Source organism: Mesoplodon densirostris, chromosome 4 (assembly GCF_025265405.1).
Source record: "Mesoplodon densirostris isolate mMesDen1 chromosome 4, mMesDen1 primary haplotype, whole genome shotgun sequence".
Taxonomy (NCBI): Eukaryota; Metazoa; Chordata; class Mammalia; order Artiodactyla; family Ziphiidae; genus Mesoplodon; species Mesoplodon densirostris.
Genome location: NC_082664.1, coordinates 138,412,289 through 138,439,749, shown reverse-complemented (window position 1 = coordinate 138,439,749; position 27,461 = coordinate 138,412,289). Strand labels below are relative to the sequence as shown.

At 37.0% G+C, this 27,461-nt stretch overlaps 1 protein-coding gene across 2 annotated transcripts in view; it reads left to right on the top strand.

Annotated features, from left to right (window-relative positions):
* Positions 1-27,461, top strand: part of UNC13C (unc-13 homolog C) — a 587,724-nt gene that overhangs the window by 527,094 nt on the left and 33,169 nt on the right. For both annotated transcript variants that reach the window (XM_060095294.1, XM_060095293.1), the window contains 2 exons: positions 2,700-2,780; positions 10,844-10,991. In XM_060095294.1, the coding sequence (XP_059951277.1) occupies positions 2,700-2,780; positions 10,844-10,991 (229 nt within the window). The remainder of the gene's footprint in view (positions 1-2,699; positions 2,781-10,843; positions 10,992-27,461) is intronic.

Genomic DNA, 27,461 nt, shown 5'->3' with positions numbered 1-27,461 from the left:
TCTATAGCTTGTCTTTTCATTTTGTTTATGGTTTCCTTTTCTGTGCAAAAGGTTGTACATTTTTTGTTTGTTTTTTATTATTATTGTTTTTAACATCTTTATTGGAGTATAATTGCTTTACAATGGAGTGTTAGTTTCTGCTTTATAACAAAGTGACTCAGCTATACGTATACAAATATCCCCATATCCCCTCCCTCTTGCTTCTCCATCCCATCCTCCCTATCCCACCCCTCTAGGTGGTCACAATGCATCAAGCTGATCTCCCTGTGCTATGTGTCTGAAAAGTTTGTACATTTGATTAAGTCCTAGTTCTTGGTTTTTCCTTTTATTTCTATGGCCTTGGAAGACTGACCTAAGAAAACATTGGTATAATTTATGTCAGAATGTTTTGCCTATGTTCTCTTCTAGGCAGAACTGTAAATTTTATAAAGCTGTTTTCCCATATTTTACTAGAATGTTGCTTTCAATGTTGTTTTTGTTTTCATTTTAAATCATGGGTCTTTTCATTTTCATGTATTAATTTGAAAGCATATTTGATCCATAGGAAAAGCATCATTTGAAATAATTGTATTGATGAGTAAATTCAGAAATCCTATATAGAAATATTAACAAATGACTACCTTACTTAAAAGAACACAGAAACAAGGAAAATAGAACAATGAGAGAAACTAATGGCTTTTCTCCATGTTATTATGATTTAGGATTAATTCATTAAGCAAACATTTATTCAGATTTTGACATATTCTATATTACTTCATCCTCTGGAACTTTATAATGTAGGTATATTAAGTATGCCCAACTTATCACTATTTTATGGGATCAGATTTATTTGGCATAACATTTTAAAAAACTGAATACATCTTTATGGACAGGTGACACAATATCAAAACCAGTTAGTAAAAATACATCTGAGACTATGAATTTACTGCAAGCAAGGAGTAACTCATTACAAGACTTTTTCAGAGACTACCTTATTTCAATGAGCTATTGCTAAATCCCAGAAAATCATTTCTTGCAAGAATTGTATTTTTCTATAGCACTAACATATATTATATATTAGCATCTATTAAAAAATAATCTGACATCAAAAAGCCAGTCAAGATTGATGAAGTCAGAGAGATTTATTTAATATAAAGTAAAGCATTTCTCTCTTTAATTTGGCAAAAATTTTCCATCATATTTTTGGATCCCAATGGGTAGTTAATATTCTAACTACCCGTTTTTTAAATATTTTAAAATATTAAATGGACTCATATGTTTGTGTTGAAATCCCTATATCAGAGAAAGAGGCAGTGAGATGCAGAAGTGTATATCATAGATCCAGCATTATACCATATTTTCAGCAATATTCAGAGGAGTGTGATTCCATTCAAGCATATTGAATCATTTAGGATATGCTGAAGAAGTACAATTCAATTACCAAAAACATATTGAGGGCCTAGCAGGTGATAATTGCCAAGGTAGGCACTGAAAGTCTGCAGAAGTGAGTAAAACATATAGATTATCTTCAGAAAGTCATGGCCTCTACTAAATGACAGAGTAAGACAAAGGCTAGAATAGAATGATGAGCCACTGTCTGTGACTGTACAACTTGTACATTGCACAAAACTGTCCCACTAAGGGAGTGAATGACGGCCGAGTTAGGGACCATGCAACACTCGCTAAGTCACATGTATTGATGTGCAGCTGTGCCCCGTAGAAAAAGAGGCACCTTTTATTATTGACCAAAAGCACTGATCCCTTGACCAAGTCATGCATTCTCAGGGCTACATCAGCTTTCCTTCTAATTCACAAAGAGACACTTACATAAGTTAGAATTTAAGCTCCAGGAGGACAAAAGTCTTTCTTTTATGAAACAATATATCTGTCACCTAGAACAGTGCTGGCACATAATAAGCACTCAATAAAATTTGTTGAATGTTGTTGACATAGAATAGTGGATGCCCTGGGAAGATTATATCAATATGGGGGTCAGGAATTTCTAAATTTTTCTTTTAGACAAAGTTCCTTTATTGTTGTCTTCAACTTTCTACCATGATTTCCCTAAAATAGTTTTAAATAAAGAGAGAGTTCATAGTGAACAATGAGGAAAATGCATTGTTAATATGGAAATCAGTTCCAAAATATTGAAAAATGACTTTAAAATATAGAAAATCTCCAGGGCCGAAATCAGTTAATTCTTTAGGAATTTTCCTGGTAATGACTAAGCATTAAGGGTATCCGAGAAAGAAGATAAAATGGGAACATTATACTTAAAGTAGGTTTTATCAGTGATAATTGAATGAGGCTAAAATTTACTTCCTAAATCCCTTACATGATGGACCTTCCTCTGTGTGACAGAACAGAAAGCAGGAATTAAGGTGGAAAAGCTTGGACACACATTTTCCAGGTTTATCTCTTTTTTTCCCCTACCATTAGCTTGCAGGTGAAAAATAAAGCCACCTATGAATCAAAGCACTGTTTTTTAAGTAAACATTTAAAAGCATTTTGAAATTAAAACATTCAAAAGCATTTCTTCTTTTGGAAAAATGGATTTTTATTAAATATCTGACAAAATCATCCTCTAAAATGTGTTCATATGAAAAATATCTCAAAAGGGAAATATCTGCATACAGGGATTATATACAGATTTTGTTTGAAAACAGTTGTTAAATAAATGAACTGGTAATTTTATATGCAGTTTTTCACTTGTTTTCCAGGAGCACATGATTCGAGAGGATACCAAGGGTCTGACACAGAGACAGTGTGCTATAATGGAGGTGGTCCTGGCTACCATCAAGGTAAGGTTGTAGTGTCCCTGGATATGGATCCAGAGTTCTCTGTGTACCCTCAGAGAAAAGTACCCCCAGATGCATGTCTGTAGAACTGTGCCATCCATAGACACAGTAGACAGTTGTACACATACATTCTGGGAGTGTGTCAGACTTAGGCCATACTATGTCATTATTACATCCATATTGCTCTGCCCTTAGAGTTGCTTCCTTTGTCTACCTTTAGAAAATGTGTATGAAATCTATGTTTAACAGGTGTTTTCAAAGAAAGACATGTACCCCCAAAGCCCAGTTAAACAGATACTTCAGGGGATTTAGGGTTAACAGAATTTCTGTTTGTGTTTTCTATGCTTGCCGAAATGGTTTTGGGAAGATCAATTTTCTCTTCTCTCTTAGTAAGGACAGTAATTTAGTTTTCTGCTGAAAACGCAAAGGCATTGCATTGTGTGCATCAATTTTTCATAGCCAAAGGTTGACCAAAAGTTATTGGATTGTGAGCTAAATATAGGCAGATCTCAAAACATAACTTAGAAGTTCTTTGTTTTCATATGATTCTTTATAGATTTATAAACATACATTTTATATTTATATGTGAAAATTTATTAAACAGTGAAAAATTAATTCATCTCCTAAATTTGGACTGTGTCCAATGTCTCAATACTTCACTTGGGGAAGCATCTGTTATCAAGGATGTGTGAATAGTGTAGCAAAGAACTGTGAGCTACCACAAGCCATTTTCAGAGCACAGAATAATCTCACTGGATAGAAACAGACACTGCAACGGTAGTCATTAAAACAGAGTTCTATTTGTATAACAATTGGACAGCTTCAAAACACTATTACTTAATGACTTTTGTAGTTTCAGCATTTAATAAGAGGACATCTTTTGCTACTTCAGTGTCAAAAACTGCAAAATGAAATTTGTGAGGTGACTATTTTGTGACACCTTGTGGAAAGTGGCGAGTGTGAATTTCGGCAGTGAGATGACAGTGATGGAATTTCTAAAGATGCAGCCAGAGTATGGGCTGGAAGTGTAAAAATTTTGCAAAATCATTTTTTAAAATGGTAAACATGAAAAAAGGGGAAGAATTAAAAACCTGTTCTTTTTGAAAATAATTTTCAAAAATATGAATAAGCAATGACTGACCCTATGGAGTTATAGCAGCACTGGCTACAAATAAGGAAGTGATAGTAGAAAAAATAGATTTTTAAAATCAGAATTCAGCCTTCATGGATTTTATAAGGTCAATGGATGACTCTAAGAGAGAGCGCAAGAAAAATATGTTCTGTGAACATGTAGAATGGCATTCAGTGTACTGACAGACCTGGCTCCTGTTCCTAACCCCAGCATTTCTCTAATTCTTCTTGGTGGGGACAAATGACCACCTCCTGCAGGACTAGTTCTGCCCAAACTCTGGGACAATCCTGATCCCAAGCAGATCCCCCTGATCTACATGTTGACAGCTCAACTATCCCATCTTCCTTCCCAGGTCATCCAATGATATTTTAGTTCAGCCTCAGCCACCAGGACACTTGCCTTGCTCTTTAGGAAAAAACTACTGCCTGGTGTCCAAGATCCAGCAAATGGATCCATGTCGTTTTCTTGTTCTCCAGGACCAGAGTCTGACCCTGGTCCTTCTGAACCTCAGAGTCTGAGGTCAGGTCTTCAGTCTCCTTATTTCCCAACTTTTTCTCTGGGGTCCCCATGCTACACCTGCTTTACCTGCTTTGAGCCCCTTTTATCTTTTCTGATTCTGAGATTCGCCCTGACTATACTACAAGGCACTCTCTGTAATGTTGACTGCAAAGGAATTCAGGAGAAAGAGGAGTACTACTTAAAAGAATTGTAGCCTCAAGAGCTAGTGATTAAATGTCTGCTGGGAGCCCAGCAAAGGGAATACTGTAAGGCAGAGACTTCATGAGGAAGATATTCTTATACCAAAGCAGTAGATGCTACCCAGGCTGCCAAAGACATGATCCTTAATTCCTCTTTAGCTGAATTTAAGCAAATAAGCTGGACATGAGAAAGTGAGAACTAAAGGAAGAGAATGCTATGGAATTTGTAGACTATAGACTGAAACAGTGTTGTGCATTATTTCAATCATCTTTCGTATACGTAAATTCTCCTGATCTTTATAAACATCCTGGGTGTTAGGTACATCAGGAATGATCATTCACATTTTACAGATGAAAAAGCAGAGGTTAAGCAGGTTTAACTTGTTTGCCTAAGGCCACAGAGTTGCTTGTAATTGGCAGAGCTGAGAAAAGATTCCAAACTCTAAAATCAGTGTCCTTGCTTCTATGTTTCATTATTTCACTAAATGTTAACAAGGTGTAGGAAAATGTAGCAAACCAAAACAAGTAATATTCCTACAGAGAGATTAGTTATTTTTAAATTAAAATACTGTATTTCAATTATTTAGTTTTCTTTTTAATTATTTAAAATAATGTGAAATCCTTCAACCTCTACACAAGTACCAATGAAAATATTAACTTTCTTAAATACTAAAATTCTAATTGGACTGGATTAGTCATACCAGATGCAGGTAGTTTCAATTGTATGTTAAAAGGATAGAACATGGCACAAGAAACAGAATTACAATGATCTTCCGCAGCTGGTGTGGTTGGCCTTAGAGACATTACATTTACCTGCCAACACTGAGCCAAATCAACAGTATTTGAAAATAAAAGGAGAAAGGCAACAGCTCTGAAACAGACAGCTAACAACTTAATCAGTATGTGCAAGCTGCTACAGAGGCCAATGGAGAAACCCTATTTAAAGTTGAGCTTTTGAAGAACTACAATCCTGCAACCTGTGGGCCAAAAAACACATTCTCAGAAACTTAGACAAAATGAAAAGGCAGAGGACTATGTACCAGATGAAGGAACAAGATAAAACCCCAGAAAAACAATTAAATGAAGTGGAGATAGGCAGCCTTCCAGAAAAAGAATTCAGAATAATGATAGTGAAGATGATCCAGGACCTTGAAAAAAGAATGGAGGCAAAGATTGAGAAGATGCAAGAAATGTTTAACAAAGACCTAGAAGAATTAAAGAACAAATAAACAGAGATGAACAATACAATAACTGAAGTGAAAAATACACTAGAAGGAATTGGTAGCAAAATAACTGAGGCAGAAGAACGGATAAGTGACCTGGAAGACAGAATGGTGGAAATCACTGCTGTGGAACTGAATAAAGAAGGAAGAATGAAAAGAAATGAAGACAGCCTAAGAGACCTCTGGGACAACATTAAATGCACCAACATTTGCATTACAGGGGTCCAAGAAGGAGAAGAGAGAGATAAAGGACCCAAGCAAATATTTGAAGAGATTATAGTCAAAAACTTTCCTAACATGGGAAAGGAAATAGCCACCAAAGTCCAGGAGGCACAGAGTCCCAGGCAAGATAAACCCAAGGAGAAACACACTGAAGCAAATAGTAATGAAAATGACAAAAATTAAAGACAAAGAAAAATTATTAAAAGCAGCAAGGGAAAGACAACAAATAACATACAAGGGAACTCCCAAAAGGTTAACAGCTGATTTCTCAGCAGGAACTCTACAAGCCAGAAGGGAGTGGCTCGATATATTTAAAGTGATGAAAGGGAAGAACCTACAACCAAGATTACTCTACCCAGCAAGGATCTCATTCAGATCCAATGGAGAAATGAAAAGCTTTACAGACAAGCAAAAGCTAAGAGAATTCAGCACCACCAAACCAGCTCTACAACAAATGCTAAAGGAACTTCTTTAAGTGGGAAACACAAGAGAAGAAAAGGACCTACAAAAACAAACCCATAACAATTAAGAAAATGGTAATAGGAACATACATACCAATAATTACCTTAAACGTGAATGGATTAAATGCTCCAACAAAAAGACACAGGCTTGCTGAATGGATATAAAAGCAAGACCCATATATATGCTGTCTACAAGAGACCCACTTCAGACCTAGGGACACATACAGACTGAAAGTGGAAAAAGATATTCCATGCAAATGGAAATCAAAAGAAAGCTGGAGTAGCAATACTCATATCAGCTAAAATAGACTTTAAGAGAATGTTACAAGAGACCAGGAAGGAGACTACATAATGATCAAGGGATCAATCCAAGAAGATATAACAATTATAAATATATATGCACCCAACATAGGAGCACCTCAATATATAAGGCAAATGCTATCAGTTATAAAAGAGGAAATCAACAGTAACAATAATAATGGGGGACTTTAACACCTCTCTTACACCAATGGACAGATCATCCAGACAGAAAATTAATAAGGAAACACAAGCTTTAAATGACACAATAGACCAGATAGATTTAATTGATATTTATAGGACATTCCATCCCAAAACAGCAGATTACACTTTCTTCTCAAGTGCACACAGAACATTCTCCAGGATAGATCACATCTTGGGTCACAAATCAAGCCTCGGTAAATTTAAGAAACTTGAAATCATATCAAGCATCTTTTCCTACCACAACACCATGAGATTAGAAATAAATTACAGGGAAGAAATGTAAAAAACATAAACATCTGGAGGCTAAACAATATGTTACTAAATAACCAAGAGATCAATGAAGAAATCAAAGTGGAAACTAAAAATTACCTAGAGACAAATGACAATGAAAACACGATGATCCAAAACCTATGGGATGCAGCAAAAGCAGTTCTAAGAGGGAATACATAGCAATACAATCCTACCTCAAGAAACAAGAAAAATCTCAAATAAACAATCTAACGTTATACCTAAAGGAACTAGAGTAAGAAGAACAAACAAAACCCAAAGTTAGCAGAAGGAAAGAAATCATAAAGATCAGAGCAGAAATAAATGAAATAGAAACAAAGAAAACAATAGCAAAGATCAATAAAACTAAAAGCTGGTTCTTTGAGAAGATAAACAAAATTGATAAACCTTTAGCCAGACTCATCAAGAAAAAGAGGGAGAGGACTCAAATCAATAAAATTAGAAATGAAAAAGGAGAAGTTAAAACTGACACCACAGAAATACAAAGGATCATAAGACACTACTATAAGCAGCTATACGCCAATAAAATAGTCAACCTAGAAGTAATGGACAAATTCTTAGAAAGATACAACCTTCTAAGACTGAACCAGGAAGAATTAGAAAATATGAACAGACCAATCACCAGTACTGAAATTGAAACTGTGATTAAAAAACACAGAAAAGGGAACCCTCCTACACTGTTGGTGGGAATGTAAACTGATGCAGCCACTATGGAGAACAGTATGGAGGTTCCTTAAAAAACTAAAAGTAGAACCACCATATGATCCAGTAATCCCACTCCTGGGCATATATCCAAAGAAAACCATAATTCGAAAAGATACATGTACCCCAGTGTTCATTGCAGCACTATTTACAATAGCCAGGACATGGGAACAACCTAAACGTCCATTGACAGATGAATGGATAAAGAAGATGTGGCACATATATACAATGGAATATTACTCAGCCATAAAAAAGAATGAAATAGTGCCATTTGCAGCAACATGGATGGACTTAGAGATCGTCATACTGAGTGAAGTAAGACAGAGAAAGACAAATATCATATGATATTGCTTGTATGTGAAATCTTTTTAAAAAATGGTACAAATGAACATATTTACAAAACAAATAGAGTCACAGATGTAGAAAACAAACTTATGGTTACCAAGGGGGAAGGGAGGAGGGATAAATTGGGAGTTCGGGATTGACATATACACACTGCTATATATAAAATAGTTAACTAATAAGAATCTACTATATAGCACAGGGAACTCTACTCAGTACTCTGTAATGACCTATATTGGAATGGAATATAAAAAAGAGTAGATATATGTATATGTATAACTGATTCACTTTGTTGTACAGCAGAAACTAACATAACATTGTAAATAAACTATATTCCAATAAAAATTAATTTAAAAATTAGAGTATAACTGTGACATTCATGCAGTTATAAAACTTGTCCAAAATATTATTTAACTCATCAATTAATGAGGGAACTAGTAAGATCTTATAACTGGCTCAAAGAAGATTTCCAAGAACCATACATAAAGATAAGCAATGAGGAAAGCTGAAATAAATTTACAAATAGAGGCAAAACAGATCTAGCCACAAAACAGTCATCAGTTGCATCCCACCAGAAATAATTAGTTTGCATTTCTGACAACTCTCAGTTGCCAAGAGATCGTGAAACATCATTGTAGCTGCTGCTCGTTATTCTTCCTGTACTTTACTAATTTAATTCTCCAGCACTTATGCTCAGGTTTGATAAAACTGAAGTTTGTCTGGGAAACATTGAGAGGGAGGATGCCTTCCCCTCCACAGATGCCACCTACTCCTAGTTCAGTTTATCCCACTGCTCTTTACAGTTAGGGTATGTTATTTCATCTGATACTTCCCTGGGTCATTACATAAACAGAGCTCCAGAGCTCACCCCACCACTCCTCCAGGAAAAACAATCAAGTCCAAGTGAAACCTTCCCTTCTCAATACACTCATTTAATATTTTTCCACTTTAAGTATCATATCACCTTTCCTAAAGAAAGGAACTCTGATTTTTTTTTTCATCCACCAAGGCACCTGAAACAATTCCAGGCTCAGTCTTCAATAAATACTTTCTACATGTGAAAATATTTTAACATTTATATAAGAAGATCAAGGTATAGAACAAGTTTAAATATTAAATCTTTGTTGACTCTTCAAAAATAAGAAAAGGCTCTTCCCATTTTGCTGTGCCTCCTCTTCATAACCATAGGTAGCTTTAGGTGCAGCTTGTGTTTTCACAGTGCACCAAGCTGGAGTGGAATGGAACTGTAGGTGGCCATGGGTTTTTCTTTGGGAGGAGGGTGTCTGCAGTTGTAACAAACTTTCTTCAGATCATATCACCATTGCCTACTTCCTCAGGCCTGTTCCCTTAGTCTTCTCTACATTACGGTCTCTGAAATTACATTCAGATGCCTACAAATGCTCAGAATGTGTTTCTACTTAGGGAAGAAAACTAAGGCAATTATGAATTTTCAGTTCACTGTTTCACCTCAGAAATTTTTAAGAAGTGGGATAGAGGGATAACATGTATCCATTTAGGAGAGTGTATCAGAATCATTTGTTGAGCTTTTCCAAAACATGCCATTCTGTGAGAATCCTAGATTGTACGAGGCAGGTTGCAATGAGGGTGTAGTTTAGCATTGTTGGTACAGGGAGAGAGAGAGAACCATTTATCTAACGTTAATAGAATACAATAAACACATTATCATCTATAAATGGTTGGGAAATAACATCCTTAGTCCTATCACGTATCTCTAGTGAGCCCTCCAAAGTGATGTCTGTGCTTAATACCTGCAGCATTAGAAATGCTCATATCCCTCAATCACCTCATTTATTGTCAAATATATATGTTCTTTATTATCTTACCTATAAATATTGCAATGCTTTGAGTTTGCTGGATGACAAGAGCAAAAAAAGAAGAAAAAAGAAACTCTGTGTTTCATTGCATTTCTCAGACACAAGGTTCAGGAGATGTTGGATTTCCAAGGACCACTGTGCATCCTCAGGTTAACCTATGTGTGCACCATTGTGTGATTAGATCATGGGGAAGATGGGAGCAGTGGGCACCTGTCCTAGAATTGCTAACTAGTATCTGGAAAATACATGACCAGGAGATACCTTCTTTATGAAATTTGACAACCCTAGATGTTTTTCTCATGTTCTGGAAACAGAAGTCAACAACCAATTTGACACAGTATCTAAACCTGGCATTCTGTAAGCATTCTGGCCACTGCATCTTCATGATCCCATTTCTTTAACTTAAGGGTTGAATGAGAGGAAAAGTCTTAAGCTGCGAGGATCTGATGTCTGTGATGCAGAGCAGCACTTCAGAGATACTGAGGGAACCTGCACTACATGGTGATGACTTGGCAATGGCCATCTTGTGCTATTTCTTTGTATCTACCTCATGTTGATCATACTGTATTATTCCATTTGAGCCTCACGATTATGGCAATAAAATCCCTCATCTAATACTTCTTTCTAAATGCCTCTGCTTACATTATTTTTTTTCTTTTTAGCAATACTTTCATGCAGGAGGAAATGGCCTGAAAAAGAATTTCTTGGAGAAAAGCCCAGACCTTCAGTCTCTGAGATATGCTCTCAGTCTTTATACCCAAACAACTGATGCCTTGATAAAGAAATTCATAGACACTCAAACCTCACAGAGTAAGTAACACATTGGATGTGAGAATAAGTAAACTGAACACAACTAAACTTCAACATAGAAATCATTATAAATAATATCTCTAATTTGACTATAATAAATTAAAGCAGCAATAAGAATGGGTAATTATTATTCATAGAAAATTACCCAATCTTTAGCAAATTATTTTATAATTTCAATAACACTGGGATATGCTCAATACTAAAACTATATAGAGTGGTTGACCTTTGCTGTTGATTCTAATTTCATAAAATTTAGTAGACCCTAGTTTTGAATATCCATAACTGTGATATTCTCAATTTAGAACAAGAGTTAGTGTTTGTTGGTCTTGGTAACTTCCAAAGTAAGAACATAATTCCCCAAAGCCTGACTTCAAATGCAAAAATCTCCTGCTATCGGGTTTTCAGGAGGGCAAACTCATTTAATCCTAATTTTATATGAGAACAATTCTAACTTTTACTTTGAAATGAGCCAAGAGCCAAGTATTTTATTGTAAACTCAGATCTGTGTGGCAAAGTTCCCACCTCATAAGCTTCTAGGATATTACTGTTAAACAACCTTTCTTTCAAGTTGCTTTGTGATTTATTATATTTTGGTAATTCCATGTATTTAAGATCTGGCATTTCTGAGAGATTATTGAAAATGTCCCTCTGAGTCAAAAACAAAAAGCCATATGCAGGCTCAAACGCTAGAACATAATAAATTGCCTCCCAGATATAATAAAAAGAAATAAGAGGACACTATCTTCATTCATGAGAGCTCCTTCAAAGGAAGCATACGGATCTTTTTCCTCTGATGAAAATGCTCCAGACTTGTTATGTTTTGTCATGGATATTTTAATTTTTCCAATTACATGGAAGATAATGCCAAGGTAGGTAGGGGCTAGGTAGGTGTTTGACCTGTCTTTAATATTATTCTCCGTGCTTTCTGATAGTTTCCGACTAAATGCTATAAATACTCCTTTTAATGTGATCTTCAAACCCAGCTTACATTTTAGGATGGTTCCAGAAAGGAGAAAAGAGTTGAGTCATAAAGCCTTGTCAAGATATACATTACTCCTTGAACCCATGATCCCTCAACGTTTTCTAAACTGTGTAAATATGAATGCAATTCTAACACATCTTATCAGAATAGTGTCATTGCTTTATTCCCAAAGAATGTGAGTGTATAAAAACTTAGCTCTGCTTTTATAGGTATACATTATGTGTATATACACACAACCCATGTTTCAACATAGATGTTACACCAAAAAAACTACATATGTGTATCAATTTTGGTGTATGGGATTTGGCACACGTATTGATTTTCTTTTGTATGAATTGTTTGGCAACATCAAAAAAAATAGCAGGGGGAATAAGAGGATTCATAATCCTAATAATCCCTGATGACATAAGTTATTTTCATCTTGGTCTTTATTTTTCTTTTTTTACTCCCCTTTTCTGGCTTTTTCTAAGTACACAATTTTTTTTTTTTTTTTTTTGCATAATTGAAATTGGTAGGCTATGGATATGAAATGGCTTGCCTTTTCTCTGATAGTTACCTTCAACCATGCTGGGTGGAAACTATTTCCATCTCCTCCCTCCCTCCCTTGTCATCCCTCCAACTGCCCCCCAGCCCAGCATGATCAGGCCCAAAGGACCTGAGGTGTGAAGGGGACTTGAAGTGCCCTTTGCTCCCCCGTCCCCATCATCTTCTAGACCCCTCTCTGCTTCAGGGTTTTGAGGGCAGACACTGAAGGGGAGGAGGGCAGTGTCTTTCATGCCCATGCGTACAGTACCTGCTTCCTGAGGGCCCCGTGCTAGGGATCCTCCCATCTGCTCAGCTCCCTTCAGGGAGCCCTCAGTTCTTGCCTCCTGCAGCACCTACTGTGGCTTCCTGCTCCTTGAGTGTCTGCTCCTAGTGTCCAGCCCTCTGGAATGGGGTCCCAGCCAGAAGGCTGCTGCCCAGCTTCCTCCAGTGGGGCCCACCGCAGCTCATATATGCTTTCCACGTCTGTGGTGATAATGGGGACTTCTTCACTGTCACCCGCCCTATCTCTACAATTCTCCTTTCTACCTGCTCAAATACTTGCTTATACTTTCAAACTGGGGGGAGGGGAGGAGGAAGAGAGAAACACTGCTGTCTAACAGATCATAACCATTGTTCAATCAAAAACAGAGGTGAGCCAATTCTCATCAATTAAAGGATGCAGTGTTTCTGAATTTTTATCCAATTCCTTTCTTCCAATTCTATCACAATCCTATCGCAATACTCATTACCATAGACTGAATAATCAAGTTAGCAACAGCACCATATCCCTTATAAAATAGGGAAAGGAGAGATAGAGGAAAATTCACTGAATGTTAGAATTCTGTATGACGTACCCCAAAGTAGAACATATTAAAGGATGCAATCCCCATTTCTATAACAGTCCCTAAAGTCATGGGTTGTATGTATGACTTCCAAAGGCCCGGGGCCAGCCCATATTTCCTTTGGCTTCTAAGGAACCTCAGCTTCCAGGGTTCTTTAACTGACAGAGAAACATAGAAAAGTTGAATTCTCGAGGGTCTTATTTACATGGGCTGCTCTACTCTTCTATGAACATTTGACACGAGGTGTGTTGAAAGAGAGGAACTTGGGAGGCACCCCTTGGATTCCTTTTGTATTCTCCCTGCAGATGCGCATTTACAATTAATAGTAGGATCAACTCTCCCTTTTTTGTGCCTGCTATCCTAGTATCAGGAAGAGTCCAAAATGACCAAATGAAGTCTCAGTTTCCAGTGTAAATATTGTTGCAATTATTCAAATAATTTTCTAGAACTTGGCTCAGTACCAAATACCCGTGAATATTTATTATGTTTAATTTTTGTTAATCTAATTTATAGTTTGTTAATACAATTTAGAAAGACCATACTGGTGTTATGGTATCTTTCAAATATAAAATTTGAAATGGGAGCTAGTGCTGTACACTGCAAACCCCTGCTACCCTCTGCCTGAGGAGCCCCATTCAGGGTATGCTGGGCTGTCAGACAGTTAATCCCCAGGAAGCAGCCCTCAACCAGTGAAAGATAGGAAGCTGGCAGATTAAAAAACAGACAAAACATCAGCTTCCTCAGTTGGGACAACTCTAAAATGAATTCTACACAAACTCCAGAGTTCCCCTGTGAGATGAAGCTTCATCCCTTCAGGGAGGATGCCTTCCCAGATGGACCATTTACCATGGAATGCCTGTCTCAATTTTCTGCTCCCGGGGGAACCCAAATCCAGGGTCACACTGCTGGAAAGTGAGGATCCAGATTCCAGGTCAGCTCCTCTAGATCTAAATCCTGTGGTCTTAACCATTATGCCTGCATCTTCTTGATGCTAATTAAATTATAAAGGCCAGATACCCTGAATGAATTTTTCCCCATTACTTGAGCTTTTTCTCTCACAAGTTCTTAAGTTAGGAATGCAGAACTAATTAGAGAAACTCAGCTTATAAAGTAGTGTACATTATTTGGAAACAAATTTTACATATTTCATTTACTTTATGACTGACAAAACACAAACTGATTTTTTGTCTCCTTCATTTCTAACTCATACTCTACAAGTATTAATGAATCATCATTCAAGTGTTACTTCATCAACATGTTGTGTAAAAGAACTTGGAATCCTTTAAATATTTAACTGTGCTTTTTAAGGCATCCATATTTTGTTCTCATATTCTCATAAAATCTTCCCTTACTCCATTTTCTTCTTTCCCTCTCTCTTGTTAAAATGTTCTTTCACATCTCTTTCTCCTTTCTGTTTTTTCCTGATCGGTGTTAGCAAATTAATTGTAACATTAAATATATGGGGAAAAAATGAATAATCAATTAATTATTTTTTCACTGTCTTCAAATTGAAAGACATACTTTCTTTAAAAATATTTTGAATTCAGTTTTTACATAAATGGGCTTGTGAGTATAGAAAAACCTGCTATATATTGCTCACTTATGCTTTATTTTATTCCCTTGCTCTATTCTCTCCACTTTCACCTTCCTTTCCTCTTTCTTTGATCTCTTTTTAGAATAGATTTAGATGTCCTCTTTCTCCAGTAATAAAAAAAAAAGGGGATAGAGTTTCATTAGAAATTTATGAGCACAGAGTTCAAATGAAATCCATCAGTTTGGAAAAACACTGTCTTTTCTCCTCTTTCTATTCCAAATATTGGAAAATAAACAAATGCCAAATGGATAGAGACGTATTCTTAAGTCCTCAAGTGAAACTGAGAGTTCAGTTTTTAAGAGTATCATGTTTACTAGTATAGCAAGGTACTGCAGTAAGAAAACACCATATTATGCTGCATTCACTTAACAAATATTTACTGAGCATCACTTCTGAAAAAAGTCCCATACCATGAGGCATATATTCAAAGCTGAACATAGTGTTATGTACACCAGGTGCCCTAATATGGTGGTTCTCAAGCAGAGGTGAATTTGTCCCCCCAGGGCAAATAATTACAAATGTCTGAAGAGCTTTTGTTATCTCATCTGGGAGTGGTGGTCATGTTACTGGTATCTAGTGGGTGGAGAACAGGGAGACTGCTAAAGGTCTTACAGTGCACAGGACAGTCCACAACAAGAAGTTATCTAAAGTCTCCAGGTGGCAATAGTGCTGAGGTTGGGACACCCTGCTCTAATACTAGACTGAAACAACATGAGAAGTGATGTGACATGTCATGTTAGAAGAGGGAAAAATTTGCCTTGGGAAGACCGGAAAAGCAGAACAGTCAGTGGGAAAACTGAGTCATGAGGAGGTAGAAAGAGGAAGGCATTCTGGATTCAGAAACTGTCCAGGAAAGAATATACTTGCATTCTTAATTTTAAAATCCCAACCTATCAAGCATATCCACAGTATATTTTTATGAGGAAAAAATGTTTATTTTGTTTTTAAAGCAAAATTCACCATATCACCACTAATAGATAGGGTTAAAAAGTACCTTAGAGTTCCTTGCACTGTTAACTATTTTGTGTAACATTAGTAGAAATTATTTTAATATTTAAAGTAATTACCATGTTCTTCTCTTGGAGTTGGCCCTATGGCTTAAATTGGGTAGTTAGCTTGAAAATTTATCCTTTTTTATTGTGGTTTCTCAAAAATGTGTTACTTAGTTTTAGAAGCTGGTACAAAATTCATTTCTTGAATCTTAATTACAATATTCATCATCATTTTTGAAAAAGCTTCTCTAGCAGCTATTTCATTATACCAAGGGCTCTTTGAATATTTCATGCAGTAGCAGACAGTGAAAAATGTATAAAACTTTAACATATTAAGTAGAATTCTTTTCAACGGATAACACAATTTGGAATGAGGCACAGAATGATTGATTGCTGACCTATCCTGTGTCATATTCTGTTTCCTTACCTGAGCATTTATTACAGCTTGAGGAACCTAAATCTAAAAAGCTTTAAAGACACAGGGGATTTTTTATGTCTAAGTTACAAATGACTCATAAAGCAAAAAAAAAAAAAAAAAAAGACTGTATATATTAAAATATATGAAGTGAAATGTCTTTATTCTATAATCTGTCCTTTTTTTAACTTTTTATGAGCAATATCTTTGAGTTCTTGCTTATTTGAAATTTCTTAAAATTTAAATCAGATCATTTTGGTCATTATAATAACTTGTTTCCTGCTAAAGTAGAGTATAATATATTTTAATCTGAAATGTAAATCAGATAGCTACTGACTCACATTTTGAATCTACGAATATGCTTCAATACATTCAGTATGTATAAAGCATTAATTATCTCTAATTATGGTCTTCAAATTACAAAAGATATGTCCATAAGAAGAAAAGAAACCCTGTGTGAAGTGGTTCACTGTAGAAAAGGTCTCTTCTTATCAGAAATGTAGAACTTAACATTAATAATATTTAGTTGGCAGAAGAGCTGGCATCAAAATAAAGAGATTAACCTTTAGGCCAAGGGCCACAGCTGAAACTTCACCTTGATGCCACCTATGGGAGAAAATGCTGAGGAATGTCTTCAGGCTAAATAAAGTTCATTTAGCCATCTTCAATTTAATACTGATTTGAAAGCACAGTCAGAAGTGGTCTCTCATTTTAGCTAATAAGCCTTTCAGAGATCACCAGAATCCCCTCCAACACATCTATGCCCCTGTCTTATCCCTGGGACGGTGGGATTCCACTAGCTAGCACTGCCTTCTAAGACAAGAGGTTAGCATTTCTTATGCAGTGGGAAAATTGAGAATTTATGCGATTTGGCTCTTCAAATATTACAGTTGGTCTGATGACATTCAACGCTGGGTGAGGCTCTTCAGTGCAGTCAAAAAGCTGTACACAAATAACTTTAGTAGGAGTGGTGATGTGATACGGTCTGAGCACACTGAATCCTTTCCCAAGGTAGAAATGTGTTAGATAAGGTTATAGTAATGCTGAGCAATACTGGGCACTGAACGCAAGTTGTCCACCACTGTACCAGTCTTCCCATCCAGTCCTGTGAGGTGAGTAACTTCATCCATGCTTGTCAGGTTAAGAAATGAGTCACAAATAGATTAAGAAACTTGCTAAAGTCATATAGATAAGTGGCAGAGACAGCACCCTTCCCACTATTTCACACTTATTTTAATCAGCAAAGAAAGCAAAATGTATTATTACTTCCTACACCCACCCCACGCTTTCTTCTCCATAGTTTTGAGTAATTGGGGTTACACTTCATACTTCTTACTTCTCATTGGTAAGACTAAAGCTCCCTTCTGTTCAGGAGATAATCTTTCAGTTGGTATCTTTTTCACATCAGCAACAAACTCTATCCCTGAACGTCTTCCTTGCTTCCCAGTTTCTTCTCATTCTGGCCCCAGTTACTGGGCAGACTTAGTGGCCAGGGCATCTTTGAATGTTAATTGGAAGTAATTGTACTGTAGTAATCTAAGTTGAAAATAAGAAAATGCATCCTGCTTTCCAAAAGCCCTTTCTAACATAGGCTGATTTCACTCCTCTAGAGTCTACTGTGTGTGTGTGGTGGGGGGTGTAGGTGTGTGTGTGTGTGTGTGTGTGTGTGTGTGTGTGTGTGTGTGTGTGTGTGTGTGTTTAGGCTATTGCTGCTTTGGTCTTTCTTCTCTTTTCTACTCTTCTCACCCTTGTCCCCCACCAACAGAAAGATCATTTTGTAACACTCCCCTTGCACATAAAGTCATATCATGAGTGCTAATCTACATTTCTCTCTTCTCCCGATGTAAATCCTAGAAGACAGGGCCTTGCTTACTCATCCCTCAAATCTAAGTGCTCAGTATAGTGCTGGATACAAAGTAAGTGCATTAGTGAATTTTAGAAAAAAAATAAATGCTGGGAAATTAAATGCAGAAAATTTTAAATTGTGTGATATGACACAGTCCTCATATTTGAACTGATGCCATTACAAATCTTTATTGACAGCAAGTATATTTACAGCCCAAAAGAGAGGGAGAGGGAGAGAGAAGAGGGAGGAGAGAGAGAGAGAAGTTTACAGTTTGATGGCTGATAGTTTTCAGTAGTTTCTGTACAAGGTAGAAGATAGTAAGTGCCACTGGAGAAATACAAAGGGCTATATAAAGTTAGATGGAGAGAATAAGATCACGCATTTGTATTAAACTCTTGAAATCACCATGTGTTATTCCATCTGTTACATGAACTTAAATATTACCAGGAAAAAAATGAAATACACTACTGTGTTCAGTTTAGGTCACAGATATATTCATATACCCTTTCATTTGACTCAGTTTTAGGAGCATTTTCCATGTGCCAGCCTTTGTGTTAGATGCTAGTTAAAACTACAATGAAAGGCTGTGCTGAATATCTTCCATTTGCCCCTTCTAATCCACCCTACCTTCTCCCTGGGGCTGGGGCATATTGATTACAACAATAGACTCTCTTACTCCTTGTTTCCCATTGGGCTCAGCCAGTAGGGAGCCCCTGCAAAGCTCTGGGGGAGGAAAGAGTGAGGTAAGGTATTCATTCTGTCCGCTCCCTCTGGGCATGATCCATTCATTCAAGCTGACTTTGTCCTTTGACTCTAAGCCTCTCAAAGTTGCCTTCCCTAGAAGACTCTCCTGTGGGCCACTGTAGCGACTTCCGCCCCTCAGGCTTTAGGGATTATGGATATTAACAGCCCCACTATCCCTCGTGTTTTCCCTAACCCGCCACCTAAACCTTCACAGTCTCTTTCCTAAGCAACCAAAATTACCCTAATTTGAGTTTCCATCTGTTTGCTAATGATACCCCGATGCATACAAAGGCAGATCTTCATGGCTTTGCTAGGTTTTTCTTCCATGCCAACTCGGGTCATCAAAGATTAACATTTTAAAATAAACAAACCAAGCATCAGAATAATTATCTTTGGAATGAGAAACAGAAAACATTGCATTTTGATGACTGAGCTACCCAGAATGAACGGAAGAGTCTATTAGCTTTTCACTCACAAGAATATTTCCATTATACTCTGGCCAAGTCAACAAAATCCCAACTCCCACTTTCTCATAATGCAGTTTATCTTGCTCAGTTTCATCTCTGAAAACTGGAAATCAGATTGAGACAACTGGGAGCCACTGGTGAAATATGCAAAGTTTAAGAGCCTTCATAGCACAGACTAAGCAGGTGTTTGTTGTATGTCCTGTAATGGGGAAATTATCATTCTTTGTGCGCTTATCTAAGTATGCATATTTCTAGGTCAGAAAAAGGGTACATTCATTATTGCTTCATTCATTTTTTAGCATAAATAGTTGAAAGATTAATTTTTCCATAACACTACCCATACAACTGCGTGTAAGGGAAAGGTATCTTTTCATTTCTCAAATGGGTGAGAACTAGATCTCATTCCAAGACTATGCAGAATATCAGTGGTATTAGAACACTGCTTTCTCACTTAAGTACTCTCTGTTAGTTGCATCTTAAAGGCTAAGTTAGATTTAAACAATTCTGAAAATGAGTAATGTGCATATTTTTCTAAAATTAAACCAAAAATTGAATGAAATAAAAATTATTTTGTTTCTAAAAACAAACAACAACAAAAAGCACTTAACATCGGCATTACATTCAAAGATCTAACCAATAACCACTCACACTTGGAGTCTACTATAGTTTATAAGCATCTTCAAATACCTTTTTCTCACCTGACTCTGAGAACAGCCCTGCAAAGTCAGACAGAGGTCTTTGGATTATTGGTCTGATATTCCACACTGCATCTGGGTGCTCTTTTGAGATGGTCATTTCACCCAAGAGCAGTAGATGCCATTGAAGTGATTTGAGCAAGGGTACAGGGTGCAGAAAAAGACTGAAGGGAGACAAGTCAAAAGAAGGCAGCCAGGTTGGAGGCTAGGCTGTGTGAATAACTATGGAGACATGTGAGCAGGTTCAAGATGTATTTCAGCACTCTAATAGGCATGAGCTGGTGAAATAAATCTTGTCAAATTAATAGAAATTTAGGATAATAAATTTCTTTTATAGGGTATTAAAATAAAGCAATATTTACTTCTGTGTGGTGAAATTACGGTTTTTTTTCTGCCTGCTTATAATTTTCTGCACTTTCAAATGATCAAAGAATGTCCAGGCATTTCTGTTGAATCATAATTTTAAAAGAAATATGTGAAAAACACACTTTGATCTGCAAAGTAAATTAGTTTCATTGAATACCAAGGTATAATCAGTTCAAGGTGGTAGGTTTTAATGTCTTTCAAGGCCTTGGATTTAAATCTGTGGGATGAAATAAATAGCCCAATTAAACCTTCTCCTTACGATTCAAAGGATCTCAAAATTGCTCTGTTGGTAGGAGAATTTTACAGAGTATGAACTACACATACGTGTTATATTCACAAACATATATATGCTATATGTGTATATGTAATTTATTTATAAATCTTATTTTATGAAGAAAATGACCAGAGTAATTGTGTAATGCATTGATTAAAATTAAGCAAATGCTAAATCAGTGATAAAACAGGTATTCTTAAAATTATCTAACACTTTCTTATTATGGGTAATTATGATATTCTTCAATGTTTTTGTTATTGTTGTTATTTTTGTTTTAGGACTGATTAGAAAGTGAAACAGAGGTTAGAATCAGTTGTTGGGAATTTTATGGAAATGCTGACAAACTGAGATGTCAGAAAAACATTCTTCAAATCACTGAGTCAAGAAAGCAAAACACAAGACAATTTCTCTGGATCCTCTGAGCCGTAACATCTGTTTTTATTCACTGAGAACAGGTTTTTGTGACCAGTGGGTTCAGTAGTTTTAATTGAAAATTGCAGACTATTGCTTTACAACCTCTATGTGCCCTTTATAACTAACTTCCAAGAAAAGATATGGGATGTTTTCTCCTTTGGTTATCCCGTGGCACTAGAAGTTAAGCCTTGCTATTCAGTGTTTCATTTATCTTAGAAAAAGAAATAAGAACTGTGTTAAGTAAAATGGAAATAGCAAATCTCAATCTTTAAAGGTTGAAAGTCAAGCATGTATAAACCTCTGGCATAAAGGTCTCTGCTTTTTTATGGAGAAGAAGGGGCAAGAAATTGGTATGTTGGTTAAAACAGGGAAATGGGGAACCATGAAGTCATGGCCCAAGCATCTGCTCTACCTCTGCTTGGCTATATGACCTTGAGACAAGTCACTTAACTTCTCTAAGCCTCAATTTTCCCATCTGTAAAATGGATAACATAGCAATTCCAAAGTCCACTGGGTCCTGGAAGGATCACAGTAGTAATACAAATGAAGTGCTTAGTGCACAGCAACCTCTCAATAAATGTTAATTTTTAGTGCATCACTGGCATTGGACACACTGTCTAAAAAGTACCTCTTTCTTTTACAAACATGAACAGAGAGGAACTGTCTTAGGATGCAGCTCTCTGAGCAAGGAAGCTAATAGTTAATCACATGCTCCTCTGTGAGCTGTACCTCGTTACCAAGGGGCTCTCAGAGTGACTGAGAAACCTACCACACTGACACATGAAGGATTCACACCTTCAGTTTCTATGGACTTCTTCTCCATACACGCCATGGTTGTCAAATAATTGTATATTTTTTGAACACTTGGTATATGCACAAAGTGCTATGCTGGTAGGAGACACAGGGAAAACTCTCTGCTCCAAGGAGCTTACAATGAAGCTAAAAACAACTGCCTGAGAGGGAAAAAGCATCACACAAGGTAGCTTACGCTAAATACCAGGTGAATCTAAAGGCCAAGTACTAAGGGCTTTCAAGTAGGGAGAAATCACTGTGGGCAGGAGAGTTGGGAGGGTTCAGAGAAGCGTGGCTCAAGGTGGGCTTTGACAAATGTCTGAAGTTTAGATAAGAGGAGACGAGGAGGGCATGTCTGCAAGGCACAGAGTCCACATCTACAAGAAATACTTCTCAAAGTGGAGTCCCAGGAGTAGCAGTGTCAGGGCCTCCTGGTGTGTCAGTCAGCTCAGACCACAGTAACAGAATGCCACAGACTGGGTGGCTTAAACCAAAGAATTGTATTTTCTTATACTCCTGGAGGCTGAAGGTACCAACAGATTCAGTTTCTGGTGAGAGCCCTCTTCCTGGCTTGGAGGTAGCTGTCATCTCCTGGTGTCCTCACATGGTAGAGAGAGCACACTCTCTTGGTGTCTGTTCATATAGAGACCCTAATCCTGTTGGGTCAGGGCCCCCCCACTCTTATGACCTCATTTAACCTTAATTACTTTCTTAGAGGCCCTGTCTTCAAATACAGTCACATTAGAAGTTAGAGCCTCAATATATGGACTTTGAAAGGACACAAGCATTTGGTCCATTAACACCTGAGAACTTGTTAGGATTACAAAATCTTAAGCCTCACCCCCAGTGCTGAGTTAGAGACTCCGGGTTTAAGGCCCAAAAGTCTGTGTTTTAACCAGCACTCCAGTTAAACTGAGTTTGAGAACCACTGGAGTAAAGGGTCTGTAGGGAGGAGTGAATGGAGGGGAGATGGAAGAAATAGGTTATGATCAGAACCTGGAGAGCTTTGAATGTCAGGCCCAGGAGTGTAGAGATTGACCTGCAGTCAGTGTGAGGCCAGAAGAAAGGGGAGGTCAACAGACTAACCTAAAGGACTCATGCCATGCCATCTACTTTTGCATAGGAGGGAAGGAAGAAAGGAAGGAAAGAATGCAGAAAAGAAGGGAGGGATGGAGAGAGGAAGGGAAGGATGGAGAAAGGGAGAGGAAGAGGAAAGGGAAGGGAAGGAAACCTCTTGGTAAATAGTTTTGCAGTTTAAATATTTACAGTCTAAATGCAGTAATAGCAGGAACAGACAAGAAGGGATGAATATGAGAAACATCATGAAGGAAGAAACTACACGTCATTACAAAATAAAGCAAGCAAAGGAGAAAGAGTGGTAAACTTAAGTAACTTGTAGATCAGTGAAACCTACCACTAAGCAAAATGTAGAAGTGTTGATGGGGAGCTGTTTTGATGTAAGTGATAAATTCAATTTTATTTATGTCAGTGTTAATAGCAGGACATACAAGGGACTGTGTCCACTGGGCAGATGGGAAAGGTAGTGGAGAGAGTGGTTGGTACTTCAACTACATTCAGGAAGTGATTCCTGAATCCTGGGGAGAGGGTGCAAGCTCTGAGGAAGAGCACAGAGCAAGGGAGGATAAGCGAAATCACGGAGCAAGCCACCATTCAGAGGGGAAAGTCGTGACCAGGAAACAGAAGGTGAAGATCAGGGCAGGGTAAATATCAGTGCCATTTAAGCACTTTTGCTACTAGCACCTTAAAAGGTCTCTGAGCCTGAGCACTTCAGAAGGGACAAGTTTATAGCTCCTTGTGAGTCCTGTGGGTAAATCATCATGCTCGTGACAAGGGCCAACTAGGAAAAATATGAATTATGAGCATCACTGCTATTAGCCTGAAAAATATGAATTATGAGCATCACTGCTATTAGCCTACTGTTAAACTGGGTAATGGCCTTCAGTACCATCAGAAAGACCTAAGGGTGTTGACCATTTATATGTATTTAAGAAATGCGTTAATTACTTCATTTTGGGTTTCTGTAACAATAAACATGTGGTTCTCAAACTTTAGTGCACATGAGAATCACCTGCAGGGCTCATTAAAACACAGACTACTGGGCCTCACTCTTACAATTTCTGACTCATTAGGTCTGGAGATGGGTCCGAGAATTTGCATTTGTAACAGGTTCCCAGGAGCTGCTGATGCTCCTGGTCCAGGGACCACACTTTGAGAACTGTTGTTAAGGCTTACATAGAGGCACGCCCTATAATGACGCCACCTGTAGCTCATTCAAGGCACTGGCTGCAAACAATAATTTCAGGCAATTTTTTTAGTGTTTCCAGGCTGAAACCTCTAGATAAGAGCACTGGAGAAGCAATAAGAAGAAAGTATGGAGTCAATAAAAATGTTTTTTTCCAAAAAATACAGAAAAGTCTTTATGAAAGAAAATAAAAACACTTCCTTCTTGGCCAAAGTGGACATTCAGGCCTGCATATTTTCCTCACATTCCCCTCATATTTTAGCTTTCACTTCAAATGACATTGCCTTTTTAGTATACTGGAAGAACATAGAAACTTGACTCCTGCCTGTGATTCCATTCAAAAGGGGTTATTTTCAACTACTTTCAGTTCAGTTTTTGTTCATGAACAATATGATGTGATTGAAAAGCCAATTTCTATGGGAAAACTTGGCCGTTTACGTTAGTGTTTATAATGTAAAATTTTGTGATCGGTTTAGAATACATTAGATCCTCTAGCTCTAAATTGCATGGCTGTCTTATATGCAGTTATACCTCATTTCATTTTCCACTGGAAGTCATTTCATTCCCTTGGTTTATAAACACCTTGAATTCTCTTTAACTGAAAAGACAAGGTAACTTGATAGAGCATCCCCCTTAGCAATAATAACCTCCAAGGTAGAATCAAACTAAGCAGAGTAAAACTATAGGCATCATGTCCTACATCATTCAAGAAAGGAAAGAAAATGGTGCTGAAAGGCAGGAAAGGCACTATGAAGACATTCAAAAGAATAGATGAATAGACGGATGTACTGGAAATGCAAATGAAGAATGTCAATTTTTCTTTTCCTTTGGAGTAGGCCAGTTTGGAAATTAGCAGGCAAAAAGTTGCAGTTATTTAGATGGCAAGGCTAGTGAATCCTAGACAAACAGGGTCCAAATGTCCATTATACAAAGCATACCTGTGTATCCTACTTGATCCTCTCAGTGATCCTATAAAGAACAGGGGACTATATGCATTCTCCAATGAGAAGGCAGGTCTTCAGGGTGAGATTGGGTGACTTGTAAGAGTCACATCAATATTAAGTAGTAGAACTGGGCTCAACTCCAAATTCTTCAAACTGTAAACACAGGACATTTTTCACTAACCAGCCCACTAACCAAAGCTTTTATCGGAAAGCTGATTTTTCTAACATTTAGAGTAATGCTCTGGACATATGAGTAAAACCAATTTTGGCCCACAGTCATTACGTCTTGTCATTAGCCTACCATTAGTAATCTATATGAGCAGCAGAATTAAGATGTAATAAAGTCTAATAGAACCTCTTATTATTTGTGTGGATACAACAGTAACTGAGATGGGTAACTATAGACATTAATTCAACAGATGTTTATATATTGCCTAAATCTTTTCCCTTGCACTGGGGAGTATTTGGGAAGTATAGTTAAAAAATAGTTTTTCCTCCCAATCTTTGGGAAGACAGGAACTAGAAAGGTGAATGTACAGAAGAATCACCTACTAAGGGATATAACTAGGTTGGACAGACTGTTAAAGCCATCAGTCAATATTAATGTAGCAGCAGCACAGCCACTTTTCATCAGCTCCCTTATTCATTCACTCAACATTTAATCATTCATAGATTCATTTTATACACCATATGGCTAGACCCTACCCAGATAATTTGTTTCCTTCCAGCAATCATTTACTACCATTGTAAATTGTGTAAGTCTATTGATTGGGATTCAAACTTAGATTTCAACTTCCGACTTTTGTGTCATGTTGATTTGATACGATAGTTATGAAGTGACATGACAGAATATCAGATGGCAGAATCTCCTTCTACCAGTGTCATTCAGAAAACCCATGAAGTATTTATACGGCCTGAAGTTTCCTATGTGCCCAGAGTCTACTGTGGGAAACAGAGTTTTCTATACTCCTTCCCAGTTCTTAAAAACAACCAGCAAGCAATTAATACAACTTACTCAAAATGGCTGGTGTAAAAGGCAATTTGGACAAAGTATGGATTTGCAGTATTTTAAAAGATTATGTAGTTTTATAACTTCCATGTTTAAATAACTGACAACACAGAAGTTTGGCATTGGTTTTAAGGCCTCTGTACTCTCCCCCTACTTCTCAATTTATAGACATTTCTGTTGGGATGGGGTTCATCCCAGGAGGCATATGTCACTCTGCCCCCTTCCCCAGACAACCAAATTTCTAGGGAGGGTATTTGTTATACCAAGTTTCAAAAGATAATAAAATTGGTCCTGGACACTGACCATAGGTGAAACACTGTAGTCTCAGGAAGATGAATTTTGTCTAATTCCTGGATCAGGCAGAATCAAAGTTGTAGAGATTTGAAATCCCTAGATAAGATGGTTCAGCAATTAGCCCTAGAACCCAAAGCATTATCTGCTCAAATACAAAGGAAATGCTAATATATATTAAATTTATCTTCTCAAGTAATTTGAAATTTCCTCTGCACATATGGTCATAGTATCTATTTCTTCAAAACTTGACTCTGCCATTTATTAACTATGTAACATTGGGTAAGTTATTCATTTCTCTTTGCCTCAATTCCCTTATCTGTAAAATGAGGATAAGAATAGTACCCCCAGTGTGGTTGGTGAGAAGATTAAATGAATTAATATATATAAAGCTCTTAAAACAATGCCTAATACTTAGTATTTTATAACTGGATTCTTAATTATAGAACTAGTGATATTTTATTGTTTTTGTTAAACTTAAGATAATTGTGTTTTCATCTCTTATTTTGCCGAGAAAACTCTATGGAAATCTATTTCCTAGCCCTTATGCTAAGAGTGGTTTTAGTGATGCAAGTACGTCACAAGTGTATAACATTTTTCTCCAGAAATAATTTAAAGTTCTTGGATAGCTTCTATTTGTTTCATTCTTTGGCTCATTTGAACAGACTCAATTTTTGAATGATTTGTACTTGATGTTGTATAGAAATGTAGCCAAATAATTGAAAGATAATCTTCTATTCCTTTTATTATCCACTTTATCTCTTGAAAAATGATTAGGTGGCTAACAGATTTTCTCACAGCATAACAAATATTAAATATAAAAATGGCTTTAAGAACTTTCAATGAAAAAAGCATCTTCAGTAGCAATTATAGTTGTCTACTGAGCGTTTGGTTTTAGTGTTTTGACTGAACTAACTGGCAGTTTTGGTCAAACATCCAATATAACTGAGTCTCGCTGAATTGGACTGGGGTTGAGCTACTTAGTGTGAAAGTTCAAACCAGAAATATGTGTAAG